The sequence below is a fragment of the Pundamilia nyererei genome, unplaced genomic scaffold, assembly GCF_000239375.1.
Source record: "Pundamilia nyererei isolate P.nyererei 1_Seehausen unplaced genomic scaffold, PunNye1.0 scaffold00016, whole genome shotgun sequence".
NCBI lineage: Eukaryota > Metazoa > Chordata > Actinopteri > Cichliformes > Cichlidae > Pundamilia > Pundamilia nyererei.
Window position 1 is genome coordinate 1652154 of NW_005187417.1, and position 16826 is coordinate 1668979.

The following is a 16826-nucleotide window of genomic DNA, read 5'->3' on the forward strand; positions in this document are numbered from 1 at the left end:
GAGAGAGAAAGAGAGGGATAGATGGATACTGAGAGGCAGAGAGAGAGAGGACAGAAAAGCCGGGAATTTTTTTCCCTTTTTTTAAACCTGTGCAGTAGAAACACGACGTTGACCCTTTGACAGCAACAGGCAAAGCTCTTTTATTATGGCTGAACAACATAAATAAGTCTGGTGTACTTTTACCATCACTTACACAAAATAGTTTCAATAATTTTGAAAAGAAGTCCTCTTCCATAGGTGTGAATGTGAGTCTGTCTCCCTGTGTTAGCCCTGGCGATCTGTCCAGGATGTATCCCGCCTTTCACCCTACTATACCTGGCTCCATCAACAACCACTGCACTAGACAGGTTGTACTAATATCATATTCATATAACAATATCCTTCTGCACATCTCGCCTTATACTACTATTTAAATGACTAACAACAGTTACAGTGTTGGATCAGGAAAAGCAAATATACGGTACATCCAGGGCACAAAATAGGTGGCAATTTTTTTTTTTGTGGTGCGTCCAATGTCTTAGTGTGAACAATTCACACCGTCGCATGTTGACACCCACATAGGTGTTTTCACTCTTTTGGACTTGGACTCACAACAAACTTATGCCAGGCGTATCCATGCAGTAATGTCTTTTTTAGGTTGGAGATTGTGGTCGTGGTTAAAAAAACCCACCAATGACTGGAGATAGGACATGTTATGGTTCAACACTTTAATGCATCCATCAACCTAAGTATCTGTGGCTCATATCCAAAGCTGTGAAGAACTCACATATAGATTGCAATGAAAATGTTTGCATTTAAGGTCCTCAGAGGATAAATTCTTAGGATTTGTGGCCTTACTGCCCCCGTGACAGATATCTCGACATCTGCTTGACAGATTGGTACAAATTTTTCTGCATGCTTTTATGATCCCCAGATGATGTCTTGTTGATTTTGGTGTTTTTCTGACTTTTTTGTATAGTGTCATTGGAAAGTCAAAGTGAAACATAAACTTAAGGTTACTTTATTTTCGCTTATATAAGAAAACTCTTTGGATTGAGAAACTGCTGCATCAAAACCAAACAACACCAAACACAACATCGAAAGATCAAAAATTAAGTTTAACTGACAGATGAATGCTTTAAACAGTTATGGTTGCACAAGTTAGCATATGCCCCATATAAAGGCAGTAGTAGCTCAAGTTACTTGATAAAAGCTCAGGCTTCCAATCCCCTGCTCAGTTTGAAAATTAGTGTTGGGTGTTTTTAGTGAGGTCCTTAAAATATAATGAATTATTGTCATGAAGTCAGTTTGCATTTGTTCTCCATTTTAGTTTAGTTTTAGATATAGTTTGTGTGCTAATCAGCAAATATTGGCATGCTAATATGCTTAAATGAGATAGTGAACATGGTAAACAGCATACATGCTAGTTTCTCTGTGAGGTAGAAGATGGAAGTTTATGCAATTAATGAATCTTCAACAAGAGATGATGAGAGCATGATGTGTGGTTACGTTCTGGTAACTTTCTTTAGAAGTACAACTCAACCTTGGTGCTGGCCTTGAAAGAGGGTGTGCTGTCTGAGTTTCCCACTAGTTATCAAAATGTGATTGTGAAGCAGGAGAAGCTCCTTCTCCTCTTCTTTTTCAGTCAGAGCAGAGGCTGACACAGGGAGGCTGAACAGATGCTCCCCACATTTGGAGACAATAACTGGGAGAAGAAGCATCAAACACTGAACAAAGACAAAAGAGCCTCCTGCTTCTTTCTTTCTTTACCATCCTTGCATTTTTCTCTCTTTTGTTTCCGTTTACTGTCTTTTTATCGGCTTCCAACTTTTTGCATTTCATTCTCTTCTATTTGTTGTTTCTTCACTCGATCTTTCTCACAAAATCCTCCAGGGCCCAACAGCATTTCCATCTCTGTCAACAAGTTCTAACTGAAGAAAGAAATGTTTCCTACATGATCATTATGTAACATTTTCACTTTATTTCTTCTTTTAAATGTATTTAGTCTCTTTATATGGATTTTTTATTTTATTATTTATTATTTTTCCTTATTATATTATTATCTTTTGCTTGTAGTAACATTTTTACATTAAATTAGAACTGAAATGATCCTGTAAATCAGCTAGTTGAATGAAACATGAATATATTAACATTTCACATTTCAATTTGCCATCTTTTGGCATTTTTTTCCTTAAATGTCGATTAGCCTTGGATTATTTATATACATGTCAAAATGGCTCCAGTTGGCTTTAACACATAGAACTTTACTTCAAAATTTATAAACTCAGTGACACCAGAATCAGTAGGCAGTAACTACATTTTTATTGTAGTGCTAATGTATGTTTGTAGTGCTAATGTGGCATGTAACTGGAATGAAATCTACACTTTCACTTTCAGTCGTTTTCTCGTGTTCTCCACGCATGCTTCACATGTAGGCCTTACACCTGAAGTATGTTTGCAGAATGAGGATTAAACTGAATACTGAAGCGAAGCAGGACTTGTCAACACAACGTGTGAACTTTGCTAATTTTGAGTTAAAATGTGGTTTAGGTTGTCTTTCTTCCTACCTTTGGTTCAGGTCAGCGAGTTACACAGCTGTTTTGCTCTGAGTGCATTCTCTGTGTGTGTGTGTGTGTGTGTGCGTGTGTGTGTGTTGTCAGCGCCATGAGGAATCGGTTTTCAGTGGAATGTGTCTTTATTCTCTCATGTTTTTGCCGGGGGCTTTGCAGAACAAAGCTTTGATGAATTCTGTGATGTTTCATGTTCTGTGAAGATTCTCCGAACCCGTCGGGCGTTACACAACCGCTTCTACTGAATTCTGTCAGGGGTTCTACTGATCAGCACTTTAAACATCTGGCTCTGCTGGTTTGTATTAGGAACTGGTTTATGCCAGTAGGTTGATTGCGTCTCTACTATCGCACAGGAAACTGTGATAAAGAAACACTTAAAAAACTGATTAGATTAAGTGTAGATTTAGTTACACCATATTCTTGTTTCTGTGGGGTTTTTTTCATTGTGCACCACTGAATGTGTTGTCTCTCTCTGCATGGAGAACTGTTTGTCCTGATTTGTGTCAGCCCTGTCTACTAAATATGTTGTTGCCAGAGAACTAAAGTACATTTTCAATTAGGTTTTAAGAGAATCAGATTTTCTCCCAGATTTCATCTCATGAATATAATCAACCTTTATTCTCTTGCTTTTCTACAGAAATTCCTTTTCAGTCATCTCTCTAGTGCGGTGACAGTTGTTAACATGATTTCTCAAAAATGGAGGAGATGTTTCTAATGTGAAAAAATGTGAAAGGGTCTGTACAAAACAAAGTTAAAATAAACCTTAAAAGTAAAGAAGACAAGTGAGAAACAAACTGGTCCCACACATTAATCAAACCTCATTTTCTCAGGTGAAAGTCTTGTGACCCATGCTTCTGCTAATCCTCGCCAGAGTACATATCTTGAATGTTTTGGTTGTTTTGGTTGTATGTTTGCCCAAAAAACAAAACAAAACAAAAAACATGATTGAAAATGCTTAGTTTTAAAGGAAAATAATTTTTAGGAGACAGGATTGTTTTTTTCAGGTAGTAGCAGATAGTGACCTGTTTTGCTAAAATAGTTAACTTTTGTGCGGCTTTGGTGTTGCATTTGATAAGAAACTGATTACATTGGTTTCTGTGGTTAAAATGTTATTTTGAGTGGTTCCTGGTTTTGGGTATCTCTCTTACATTTCCATGGTGATGCACATCTCAGTTTTACAGACATTATTTGGTTCATGTCCATGTTTAATGTTTTTTTTTTTTTATCACGTATGTTAGCAAAGGTTGCTAATTCCCTGGCACCTCTTGCCTTGCGTTTCCAACAACCTGACAAGGCCGCTGTTGAAACCAACAACAATGAGTCCACTGAGTGTCTTGCCTTTGACGGTCATGGACTCCAACTCCATTGTCGTGGCATGCATTTGGTGCTGTGGACCTTGTTCTTTCCACCTCTCACCCACGCTGCTGCTTGCAGGAAATGCTGCTACCTCTTCCACTGTCATTGGAGTTACTCAGTGTAAAGGCAGCACATCATCAGTGCCATTATTATTATTGTCACAAAGTATGTAGGTTGCTCCAGTTCTGTGTGAAACACTGATATTCAAGCAGTGATGCTCCAGTGGGATTTTTTTTTAGCACTAACAGGACTGTCAGCAGGTTTCCTAAATAGCTCTTTTCTGTCATGCCACAGCAAACTTTGAACCATTTCCATTTTTTTCTATTGTGGTCCAGATCATTGATTTTGTAGTTTTTGTCTTTCTCTTACACAGAGCCCGGGGTGACTGGTTTCTACTTTATACCAAAGCACAACAGTTATTCCATACCTGCTTCTACTGGAGCAGAATAAGTATTTGACATAAAACAATGAATTGTGGGAATATCCCCCAGTTTACATAATAGTGGTTTAAAAAAAGCTCCAAATGAAGGTTATTGATGGGAGGCAAACTGTTTTTGTTGTGGTTGGCATTATTTTCTGTGGTTTGTGGTCAGTAAAATTACAAAACAGTTGAGGCTTTCTCTCATTGGCTCAAGGTCTGCTGGTTAACTGTGGGAATACTGATGCTTCTGTGTGTGTGTCTGTGTGTGTGTGACTGCTGGAAGTGAGGTTGTTATTGTGTCCCTCTGCATTCTTCAGACTTCAGCGCACTCTGCACCTGTTGCTGTCTGTCTCTAACACACACACAGACATACAGTACAAATCACATTCTGTCGTCACCAGTCTAACAGCAGCATTCAATGGGAAAATATGCCTGCACCGCATGAGACATAAATCTGAATATTTTCAGCAGGAATGACACAAGCATGCGTGTTTGAGTGTGTGTTTCTGTTTGTGTATGTGTGTGTGTGTTCTTGCACAGGCCTTGGGTCAATAAATGTGGTTTTATGATTAGAGCACATACTCTGTTCTCAGAGGGGAAGAGGAGGAGGAAGAGGAAGTTTAAGGGGATTTTAGTTTAGCTCTAATGACATCCACAGATTCCGTGTGTGTGTGTGTGTGTGTGTGTGTCTTTGTGTGTGTGTGTGGACTGGGGGATTTGGGTCCTTAAACTCGTGCAAGGTGCATTGTGGGAAGGTACAGACCTCTCCTAGCTGACTTAGCAGCTTCTATCTGTGTGCTTGAGCTTGTGTATTTGGAAGTTTGTTAGTGTGTGTGTGTGTGTGTGCGTGTGGTTATTCATGGGTGGGTGTTTCCTGACCCCAGCATTCGATTCCCACAGTTCCCAGTGCTCTTCTGACATCCTGACTGTCATGCCGTTCATCGCTGTGTTGCAGTCTTTCTGTAACTATTTTCTTTCATGAAGTTAAAAACGTTTACTTTGTTTTTACTTTTACACCAATCACATTTCACATAGTTTTAGATCAACGGTGGCTCAGGGGGTTCTGTAACCGGAAGGTCGCCGGTTCGATCCCCGTGCTGTCTGTCCTGGTCGTTGTGTCCTTGGGCAAGACACTTTACCCTACCACCTACTGGTGTTGGCCAGAGTTCTGTCAGTCTGCCCCAGGGCAGCTGTGGCTACAACTGTGGCTTTCATCCACCAGTGTGTGAATGTGAGAGTGAATGAATAGTGGCATTGTAAAGCGCTTTGGGTGCCTTGAAAAACGCTATATAAATGCAATCCATTATTATTATTATTATTATTACTTAACACTGTAGCCACTTTAGTTGACAAGTTCAGACTCATAAAGTCTCAGAGCAGCAAAGCTTGAGACTAATTTAATAATATTTAATAATAATAACTAATTTAAATATCAATCACTTTCAGTAAAATCACTTTATTATTAATCAATTAAAAAATCAATTATTTTGAAACTATTCAGTCATTGCAGGATGCGGTGACTCGAAGTGTAGTTGCATTTCTAGAGAGGTGCACATCAGGTTATCAGCGTATTGTTAAAAAGGGTTTATGGTTACGTTGTAAGATATGACGTAGATTCCCCATCCACATGCAATAGTGGGGTTAGGTAAACTGGTCATTCTAAATTGCCCACAGGTGTGAATGTGAGTGCGACTGGATGTCATGCTACTGGGCAACCTGTCCAATTCAATTAATAAAACTCAGCGGAAGTAAGTGGACTAAATTTAAGAGCTTGTATTTATACCTGGTGGGCAAAACAACTGCAGGTGTATTGATCAATCGAGAACCAATAAACCAAAAATAAAGAATAACTGTGCCCTCAAAATCCTGATGTGCTTCCATTAAGCATTATACTATGCAGAATGTATGCAACTATAACACCTCACGAAACATTTCTCATTGTCTTATACGCTCAGCTGAAATGATGTTTCTCTGATACAGGGTCTCCAAAGACCTGTGTAAAGGAGATATTCTGGGTAACCAGAAGTCCCACAGGCCCAGGGAGAAGCTTGCATAAACACACGCCTCAAAGACTCGAGCAGTCTGAGTGGTTGTTTCGACTTCTGTAAGGATACAGGTTCCTCAGGGAGATGAAAATGTACTCCAAGCAATGAACTACAAACACTCCCATGAACCCCAGAGAAGTATGACTCTAGCCTTAGCTGCGATGTTGGATCAAATCAGAAGGAAAAGAAGTACACTTCAAACCACAAAGGTCAAAACACGTTGAGCGTAGCTGATGTTTTGAAACACAAAGTCCACATCGTGGATGAAATGAGACAAATACCCCTAGTTTGTGTTTTTGATTAACCTGCTGCAAGGCCATCTCGACCTCAACTCATCCCTGAGAACCAGAGACGCTCACTTGTATGTACAGAGGTTAATCAAAACAGGGAAACACGGGGAAGCCTCTTTCTCTCCTCAGAGTTGGGTAGGCGTTGCAAAAATTTGACCCATTTGTTAGTTTCTTGGTTCTCCGCAAAGACTGTTCACCTGCAGGAGTGCAGAGGATCTAGGGTGGACTAGGTAGAAGAAATAAGAAGCTTTCCCAAACTAACAATCCTTCAGTGACGTGAGAGAAAAAAATCATGAGGTTTTTGTTTAAAAGAAACTGTTTTAATCTGTTTTCTGTTTTTAATAATTTCTCTTGGGGAGTGTGGGAAGTGAGATGATGTTTTTTTATAATGCCCCCAAGTGTTTTTGTTTCATCTCTCTCTTTTTATTCCTTCTGTGTTTTATCATCACATTTGGTTTTTACCACATCTGTGCTCCATCCATATGCAAATACTCTAAAGTTAACAAAGCAACCCGTGTCTTTGGTTGGGGATCGAGGTAGATTAGGTGTAGCTGTGGAGTGAGGTTTTTCATTTTAATGGGAATCAACGAGAGAAAGACAGAATCGGAGAAGATTGTTTTCAACAGCTGTTCCAGTTTTTGCGTCATGCAGCGCGAGCTAGCGTAATGGCTGAGTGTTCGCACGCTATGCGCACGCACACACACACGCACACGCACACACACACACACACACACACACACACAAAGGCATGCTGTGGGGACCCCCGGCTGATAGTATGACCAAACTCAGACGCTATGTTGCTGAGGAAGAGCGTCACCTGTTTGAGTGATGACAGGCCGCCGGTTGTACTTGCGGTCTCTCATGCTGCTGCATGTTTGCTGCATGACTGCTGCTACTGCTGCTCCTCTCCCTCTGAGAGGAGACGGACAGAAAAGCACTGATTTGGTTGTTTAAGAGGATAACTGACTGAAAATCTGTGTTGGACTCTGCAGATAGTTGGCATCATTGACACTGTAGTTTTAAGGTATTGATTGACAGATCTTAAAGTCAGAATATTAAAAAAAAAAGTAAATAATATAACCATAAAACTTCTGCAGTTGATTACTTACATTAAAATTATTATTTTTAAATTAGGGTAAATAACAATTATTTTGTTTTTGCTTTCTAAATATGTGCCAATTGGTATCCTTACTATACTACTATAAATCTAACCATTAGATAAAGAGAAGTCTGTGTTCAAATTCTTTAGTTTTGTTGCTTTGTTAAGTTTTTAATAAAGTTTTTAAAGTCTTGTTGAGCTTCACAAGTTAGAAAATGCCATTAACATTCCAAAAAAGGAATAAAATATTCTATGAATGTGGTTCTGAATGATATATGACTAAAACCCTGTGTAAAATAAATAAATGAATAAAAAATCATAATCTAGAAAATTAGTTTAAATTAAAAGATTGGAGTTTTCTGGTTCATAGTATAATAAAAAAATACATTTTAAAAAATATGGCTTCAAAGCTATGAATGATAAAATTAACCTGGTTTACTGGTTTAAAAATAAGATCATACCTCGATCATACTTCTTCTGTAATTGATTTGAAACATTGGAACGATTATCAGTTATCATCTTTTTTGTTTGTTTTATGCTACAAGTTGTCTTAAATTATAGGTTAAGCAATCCAACAGAGGTATTATCTAATTAAAACTTAATTCATTAATAAAATGAACACCTGAATGTGTCTTTCCTTAGTCTGAAAGAAAATGCTGATTCAAAATGATCAAGAACTTGAAAAAGAAAAAAAGTTTTAAATTATGCTCTTTTTCTAGCATAATGATAACATGATGAATGGAAAACATATACTATTTTATATTGTGGATGCATACAATATGAAATCTATATATAATGTGTTACATGTTTTTTTAATGAATCCTGCACAAAGCAAACCTAAAACAGACCTGTATTGTTCAGAAACCAATATTCATGTAATTTACACAAAGTTTCCAGAACAGCTTCCATATTTTTTCCCCCCAGTTTAACAATCACAGCCAAAGACCCACAGCAGCCCAGGAAGCTGTGTTCATTCAATCAGATATTCCAGGGTGATGTTTTAGTGAAGGAGGGAAGTGTCAGTCATCTGTTACAACCTCCTGGAAATGATGTCTGAGACTAACTCCTGCTGAGCCTCTGTGAGGAAAAATGAGAGAATGGAAGGTTTGATTTTTGCCTGACGTCGTGTGTTTCTGTGTTTGTTGCAGGTGTACGCTCCGTCTGCCAGCACAGCCGACTACAACAGGGACTCACCGGGTTATCCCTCCTCCAAACCTCCCAGTGCTGGCTTCCCAAGCTCTTTCTTTATGCCAGGTAATCACATTCACACACACATACACAAGGTCTGTCCTTCGTCAAACCTCCCACCACCACATTCCCAAGCTCACTGTGGATACTGGATAGCTGACAAAATGAGCCGATGGCTCCCTGAACTGGAAGTTGTTCTCACCAAAATCAGCCAAAAAACTGAGTCATACATTTAGTTATTTATTATCACAGCCACCCAGAGGAGGTCTTCATAGTTTGCAGCACACATCGGTGATGTCAACATCACTGATGCTGTTTGCTAACTTACTTGCAGTGGCAAGGGTAGCTGTGCTCTTCATTTTAATTTTAGCTCATGTGTCTATCTACTCTTTGGTCACTCTGGTCTCAAACACGGACGGAATATCAAACAACGACACTGTACATATTTCTATTAGGATTCCAGTTGCAGTGTGAGGACAAGTAATGTTATGATTTATAGAACCGATTAGTGCAATTAAAAAAAAAATACTCATTTTAAATTCTCTAAAAATACACTGGACAACTTAAAGATCAAAGACTCAACTCCATAAAAAATACAGGCTGGAAACTTTTATGGATTAGGTTGTAGCCACTGATATGACTTTGTGCAAACGTTTCATTTGTGACCTTTTAAATTAAAACAGGAATTGTCCTGGCAAAGTCTGCGATTTTCACATGTCCGATTTAGTTTTGACACAGGTTGGATCAGCAGCTTCTGCAGGTGGTTGGTTGGTTTGGTTTGGTTCACCTGGAACATTTGCTCCATTTAATCGCTTTGATTTTATGGAACACTAGCCCAACAAACAAGTGAGTCATGTAGCTATACTACAGTATAATATAAGGTGCAGGTGCTTGTCATTGATTGGATAACTAAAACTACTGGCTCTGTTAGAGTAGTTTTTAATGATTCAAAATTTAAAAAAAAACTTTTACTTGGGCTTAACACAGCACCTCAGCTCATCCTGTGTGAAACCAGCTGTTTTAACACCCCACTTCTTTTAAGACTAACTCTTTAAGCACACTTTCTTGTGAATGTCTCCGCGGTGTAAGCAAAAGTTCTGAACAGCAGGTGTGCTCACAGCTAGAGCTATGCCTAAGATGAATATATTATAGTTAGCCACTTTTATTACATCATTCAGAGCCAAGAATAGAAAAAAACTCTGAAAAAGATCATTTGGAGCAGTCTGAAGCCTGTGCTCTGGCTCCCAGGGATTACTTATACATACACTGACCTCGTTATCTGAAACTCTGGCCATGTATAATATGCGCATACACTTCTGTAGCAGAGAAAATAAATAAAAGAATAACAGGTCTACTTTAGTATCTCTTTGAAGAGACTGGTTTAAAAATACAGGCCATTATCTCTGCGTTATGCCCTTCCTTTTAGAGTGTTTGGTCCTGTTTTGATTAAACAAATTTGTCTGCTTTTCAACTATAGATGGAAAATGCTTTGACAATTTTCAGTTCTCATTTCCCCCCCGACTCTCCTCTTTTCTCTCTGCTGGGTGTCTGTCATGTATACAGTACATACACTCTCAACTAATTTCACACGGTGGACATGGTCCCAGAAATCAGGTTTGTCCTGCACACATCCGTGTTAACCGGGTTATTCTTAAATTCTTAATGTGAGGAAGGAGACCAGGTGTCCCATTTATGTGAATGTTTTCTGAAATCAGGTTACTGCACAAAGTGGGTCAGATTGCTGAACTGCATGTAGACACTGTTGAGTGTCTGGAAGGTTTGACAGCAGAGAGAAACCTCACTGTGTTTTCACCTTGTTTTCTTACACAGGAGATTACCTTGTCAGAAACCTGCACATCACATGTACCTCCCTTAAATTTCATTAATATATATCAATTTATTTGATCAATTGAAATTTTGTTTTACTGTAGTGGGAAAAATATCTAAATCATGCAATCACTGTTTCACTTTTACAGTCAAACACGTGAATAATGGCAGCAGCAGCTGATGACCTCAAAACAAGATAATAAATTGGTAAAATAGACACGTTAGTTCAGTAGCATGAAAAATGTAACTTTACTCTCCGTGAAATCAATGTCTCTGAGTATAAGATCCTTTCAAATATCAGAAAGTGTGTGGTACTTCTCTCATTCCCATCTTTAGGTCTTCTTGACAAGCTGCAATTTAAAAATAAAAAGTTTTCCCATTAAAAAAAAAGAAGAAGCTTCAAACCTAAATTGACTTACACTTGGCCTGTCTTCCCTTGAGGTTGATCCTCTTGTGCACCTCTGGGCCTCTGCGGCCCCAGTAACTGGAAGCCCTCGGTCGATTCAAACTTCCTCTGGTCCATAGTTGAACTGAAAATCCAGTTGCAATATTAAGTTTATTTACACGGTTACTTGCACCAAAGAGAATAAGGTTAAAGGCTGCGTGGGTGGTCAGATTGTCTATGGAGGTTGAGGCTAGAATGTCTTTCTGGTATTATTTCTGATGAGCAGAAGGAAGCCAGGAACCGGGAGTAGTTGGGAGGTCACTGGCAGATAGTTGAAGCCAGTTGAGGCTAGTGGTGTGGAAAGCTGAGGGGCAAATGGATCCTAAGGATGAATAATATCAGTTGAGGGGAAACTGAGACAGCACTCAGATGGAAAGATTATAGCAAAACATTTACTGAAATGCTCAAACTAGAGTGATATTAACTGAGTCTACGATCTGGCAGAAGATTAGTGTCTACAAATCTGGAGCTGTAGTAGCTGATTGGAGAATTAGAAGAACCAGCGCATAGGCACCTTTGAAGACACTCCTGTAATGGCATAGATAGAGAAAGTTAGTGGGAGAATGTTATTTTATGACTTTTTTTTTAGTGGTGCATTTGTAGGTCTTGCACAAAAGCCCTTAGTTACAAGGAAAAAAGCATGCAGCTTTCACAATAAAAGTATTTTTGTTTATAAAACTGTTTAAAACTTCTGTCTTAAGGTTTTGTAAAAAGAACAAAACAAAATGCATTTTTCTAACTTCCTTATCTTCCTTTCTGTATCGCCTTTATCAGATGGTCACCATAGCGGCGATCCCTGGAGCAGCAGTAGCAGCAGTATGAGCCAGCAAGGTTACCACGGCAGCATGCTAGGTGGCGGGAATTCAGCCCACGGCGCTGCTCAGAGCTCCTCCTACTGCGGGATTCACCCTCACGACAGACTGGTGAGCAGAACTGTCCGTCACACGGTGTCCGAACATGGACACAACATGGAGAATGTGCTTCTTTACTGATTTTGTTTTCTGAAGCTGCATTGCACAGTGGGGCCATCCAGCTAACAGCTAAATCCAGTAAGCAACCCTGGAATGTAGATTTTTATTCTACTACCTACATTCTGCAGCAAAATTAAATTCAACTGGTAGATTCAAATGAAATAAGACAACCTTGAAAAAGATTAATTCAAGCTTGCATGTCTTTGGTGAACACGGAAATAAAGGAAATATTGAGTCATTAGTTGGCATCTGGATGGTGGCTCTTGGACATTTATACAGAAAACTACATGGAACAAAAACTTAAAGCCACTGTAACTGAAACTATAATGACCAAAATTACAATTATGGTTACAATCCCGTTAGTCATAGATTTATAATCAACAAAATCCATTAATGAAATAAATCTATCAGTAGTGATTAATATATTAAAGACCGCTGGCTCTCTGCAGAATGAATTCAACATGCTGGTTTTTTCCAGTTATTGTTAGTTGGCTATATTGTGCTTTACTGGAAGTGCACATTTGCAGATCTGGACACATGAGAAAGATTAATAAATTCTACACATATGTGAAGCCATAAAGCTGTCAAGTGTCATTAGATAGTAATTCTTTTATTTCAGTTCTAGTGCTGTAATTATCCAGAGCGCAGGCTTCATGTTTGTAACCACTTCCTTCTGTTTTTTATTTTATTCTAATGTAATCTTTCCTGTTTCGTAGCAGTTTTCATATTAAAGGTTCATTTTTTTTCCATCCGTCTCTTCGCAGAGCTACCCGTCTCACTCGTCTGCAGATATCAACTCCAGCCTTCCTCCCATGTCCAGCTTCCACAGAGGGGGAGGTGGTGGGGGCGGGGCAAATCACTACAGCACCGCCTCTTGCACTGCCCCTACCAACGGAACAGACAGCATCATGGGTAAGATGCCTGTGTAAAGAAATTACAAGGTCACTGTTAGCGTTAAATAATACTTGAAGGCAATCACGTCTCCTGATCACTCAGTGAACATTTCAAAATCTTTAATTGTATGAGCTTTAATCCGTAAAGACATTATCCAATACTGCTGCTTGGTGATCAACACAGCAAACACCGTTAGCTGATGGGAATAAGCATCCTTTCCCATAGTGATTGTGATATTCCAAATCTCTTGATCTAATGAATGATTCTCCGTTCATTAGATGCATGCCTGTCTTCAACCTTGCTCGCAGTGTAGGAATTAAATGAATGCCATCCAATTTCATCCAAAGATATTCATGGTTGTCAGAGGACGAAACCTACTGACAGTGCCAATTAGTCCTCTGACTTTCCTCTAGTGCCACAATGAGGATCAATATTTTTGTTTGTTCCTGTTTAGCAGAATGTTTTAGCACATTGTAGATAAATTGTGTACACTAATGAAATTTGTGCATGCACTTTGTGTTTAGTGCTATCTAGGAGCTGTTAGGTTTTTTACACATACAGTATAACTAAGAGAGTGTTCACGTTAACAGCAACATCGTAAACCTAACAGGATGTAGTTCATATAAAAGTCCATAAATATTTGTTGCTTGTGGGTTTCAGAGCTGTAGACTTCAGACTTCAGATCTGACTTGGACTTGACTCTAAGACTTCCTGAGTTGACTAAAGACTTAAAAAAAAAAACCCCAACATGACCTCAGAGACTTGAAGTTTGAAATCTGGACTGACCTAAAGAACGGGACTCTTAAATTGGGACTTTCTTAAAAACAAAAGTAAAAGCTCTGCTGTGTGTAGAAGTTAAATTGTTAATGTAACTGTTTTGGTTGCATTAAAATTATGAATCTTTTTCTACATTGTTGTTATTTTGGAGTGATGATTTGGGGGCACTAAATGCTTTCAAACATGTACTCTGTTTTTTGCAAATTCATCCTTTAAGCCCACAACATTTTTTTTTGTTTATTTGTTTATATAGAATTTAAATACTTTTATTCATATTGCTAAATAATTTAAACAATTACAAAACTGTAATTATTATTGTATCACAAAAATTTGCAGCATCGGTTACGGCAAGCCCTTCATCCTTTAGCCAGGAGACACCCCCACACATCGGTACTGATTAATTTGGGGCTTGTTTTGCGTAAAACATCACTAAATATTTATCAGTTCCTAAAGTGCTCCCAGGTCATTTTATGTGCATTAACAAACTGACTATTTCAGGTTTGGAATGCAGTTTTGTTTCTGTGTGTATGGATAAATAAATAAACTGCCATGTACAGTGGCGGTCAGCAGGAACCCAAAAATAAATCTGGGGGTCCCCCTCGTGCTTAGGGAGGAGTCACATGTACCCATTTCAGGTTTCAATCCTCTCATTTACTTCAGATGGTTTGATATGATGTGTTGCTGAGCTGAATTGTGGATCCATTGCTTTTCTTTTCTTTGCTCAAGCTGCTTGTGCTAAAAAGTTAAGGCAAGTTCAAATATCAAAGCAGGCGCCAGCAAATCGAATCACATTTATTTAAATCCTCCAGTGCTGTAACTAGCCAATCAAATCATGTTATGATAATATCCTGAGAGAGGGAGGTAATTGTGCATTCGGCTATCAAAATACAGGAGGAGTTGGTCATTACAGGGAGGAATCAGCCTGTTGTATAAGAAAAAAGTCTAGCACAGGCAGCTTACTTGGCTTATGCTAATTGCTAATCTAAACTCAGTTAGGCTGCCTTGTGAGTGATTGTTTATTGCTGCTGTGATGTTTGCACCAGAAAAGATGCTCCCCACATGCCTATCATCAATCACTAAAGCAGCGTGAATCTTCTCCAAAGGTCCATCCACAACTACGCAATTTCATTTTAAACATATGACTGTCTCACTCACAAGTAAACCAAAAATAATAGAGCACCGCTGCAGCCTTGCATTGGATAAGTGGCAGAAGATGGATGGTCTTTGTTTCACTGTTTTTCTCCCTCTGTAGTTTTTTCTACTCTTTTAGGCCCGATGCTTCCTCTTTGCACAGGTGCACACATGCCTACTGTACGGGAAAAGTCCAGATAATGTGTAACAAGTGTGTTAGCAGAGACAGAAATTATTTCTGAATAGATTCTGCTTAGACAGAGATTTTAAAACACTTTTAAAATAAGTGTTTTAACGTGGATGCTACCTAAATGTGTTCCCAATGAACTTTGTCACATAACGAATACGATATACAAGATTCTCCATATAAGACCAAACAGTTTTGTGATATTTTAAAATTTTGTTTTTTTATGCACTACATGGAAAAACACCTAGAGTTACTACTTAAGAAATGAGGTTAACAGTTCTTCCCTATTAGCAGGGTTTTGTTTATAGCCACATAATCAGTTACAACTCTCCGTGCTGTGATTAGACACAGATGATTTAAACTTTTGTTAGAGTCAGAAACAGAATATAGTCAAACTGAGAAGCACACTTGGACTTCATTTTGGCTTGACCTTGACATCACCGTAACACACCACTGCATGCACACAAACACACACATACACACAGCATACCATATGGACCCCTTACTTTGAGTCCCGTAGAACAAATAGAACAGCAATAAGAAACAGATTGAAAGTTTGTTTTCATGGAAAGACATCTCCAACATTCCTCATCTCACACAGACACAGTTCGAGCAGATAAGTGTAAACACAAGATGAACCTAATAAAAAGCATGCTGCTGTTATTTAAATGTAAACATATGATAAACGTGAACTCACAAACTCTTAAACACGGATGCTGGGTGTTTATAGGTGATTTTCTGCCTCAGACTGCTTTTGTACAACTAAACATGCACATTGACTTTATGTAGAACATGAGCTGTGGACATGAAAGAGTCATGTCGGTTGTAATTAATACCAATAACAAGCAATGTTCCTAAGAGGAATGTCCTTAGTGACAGATTTTACCTCACCTGTATCTATCTGTAGGATCAGTGTATTATATTTCCATCAAATCAAACCTCACACCTGAACTCTGGCTTAAAAGCTGAGATTTTCAGTCATTACGATTTTCTTAGTGTTTATTGACCTAAGGTGTGAGAGTTTGCTAGTTTATACAATGCATTAAAACTTGCTGCATTGCAAGTGTAATAAAGTTATAGCTATTCATTCTCTTCCATGTATCCAATTTTGCTGGTAAACATAACAAATGTAAAAGATAAAGGGAGCAGTTAAGTCAGAGAAAGAAAAGAAAAAACAGAATTTGTTGGTGTAGCTGTAAATACTCACCCTAAGCTGTTAGCTTTCTTCAGGCTATGCTAGCTATCCATTTAACAGTCCTTGCACTGCTGCTAGCATAGTATAGTAAACAGCGTAGCATAGTAGGCACATAAAATCATGCAACTGAATAGAGTAGATCAGCCCCATACAGCCGCCCTCTGTTGAGTCCATGTGGTACCTATCATATTGGCAGATACCTTAAGTATTATGCACTGTAAACAATTAGCATGAACAATTTAGCTGATTTACAGCAAAGAACTGGAGATACAAAAACAAAAGTTAAAAAAACTAAATTGTGATTTACTATTAGATTGGTTTATAAAATAAACTAGAAAGCGAAAATTTCTGAAGAAATTTTAAGTGTGCCTATGCCGCCGCTAATCAGTATAGTTTGCCATTCAAACGGCTACAGAGAGCAAAACTCAGCAGAGCAGCCATTCTCCACCAT

General features: G+C 38.5%; 1 protein-coding gene across 4 annotated transcripts in view; it reads left to right on the plus strand.

The window, feature by feature from the left end:
* The window catches only part of tcf4 (transcription factor 4), a 174281-nt gene that overhangs the window by 121800 nt on the left and 35655 nt on the right, over positions 1–16826 (plus strand). For all 4 annotated transcript variants that reach the window (XM_013908918.1, XM_013908919.1, XM_005725513.2 and 1 more), the window contains 3 exons: positions 8909–9014; positions 11995–12143; positions 12956–13103. In XM_013908918.1, coding sequence (XP_013764372.1) covers positions 8909–9014; positions 11995–12143; positions 12956–13103 — 403 coding nt within the window. The remainder of the gene's footprint in view (positions 1–8908; positions 9015–11994; positions 12144–12955; positions 13104–16826) is intronic.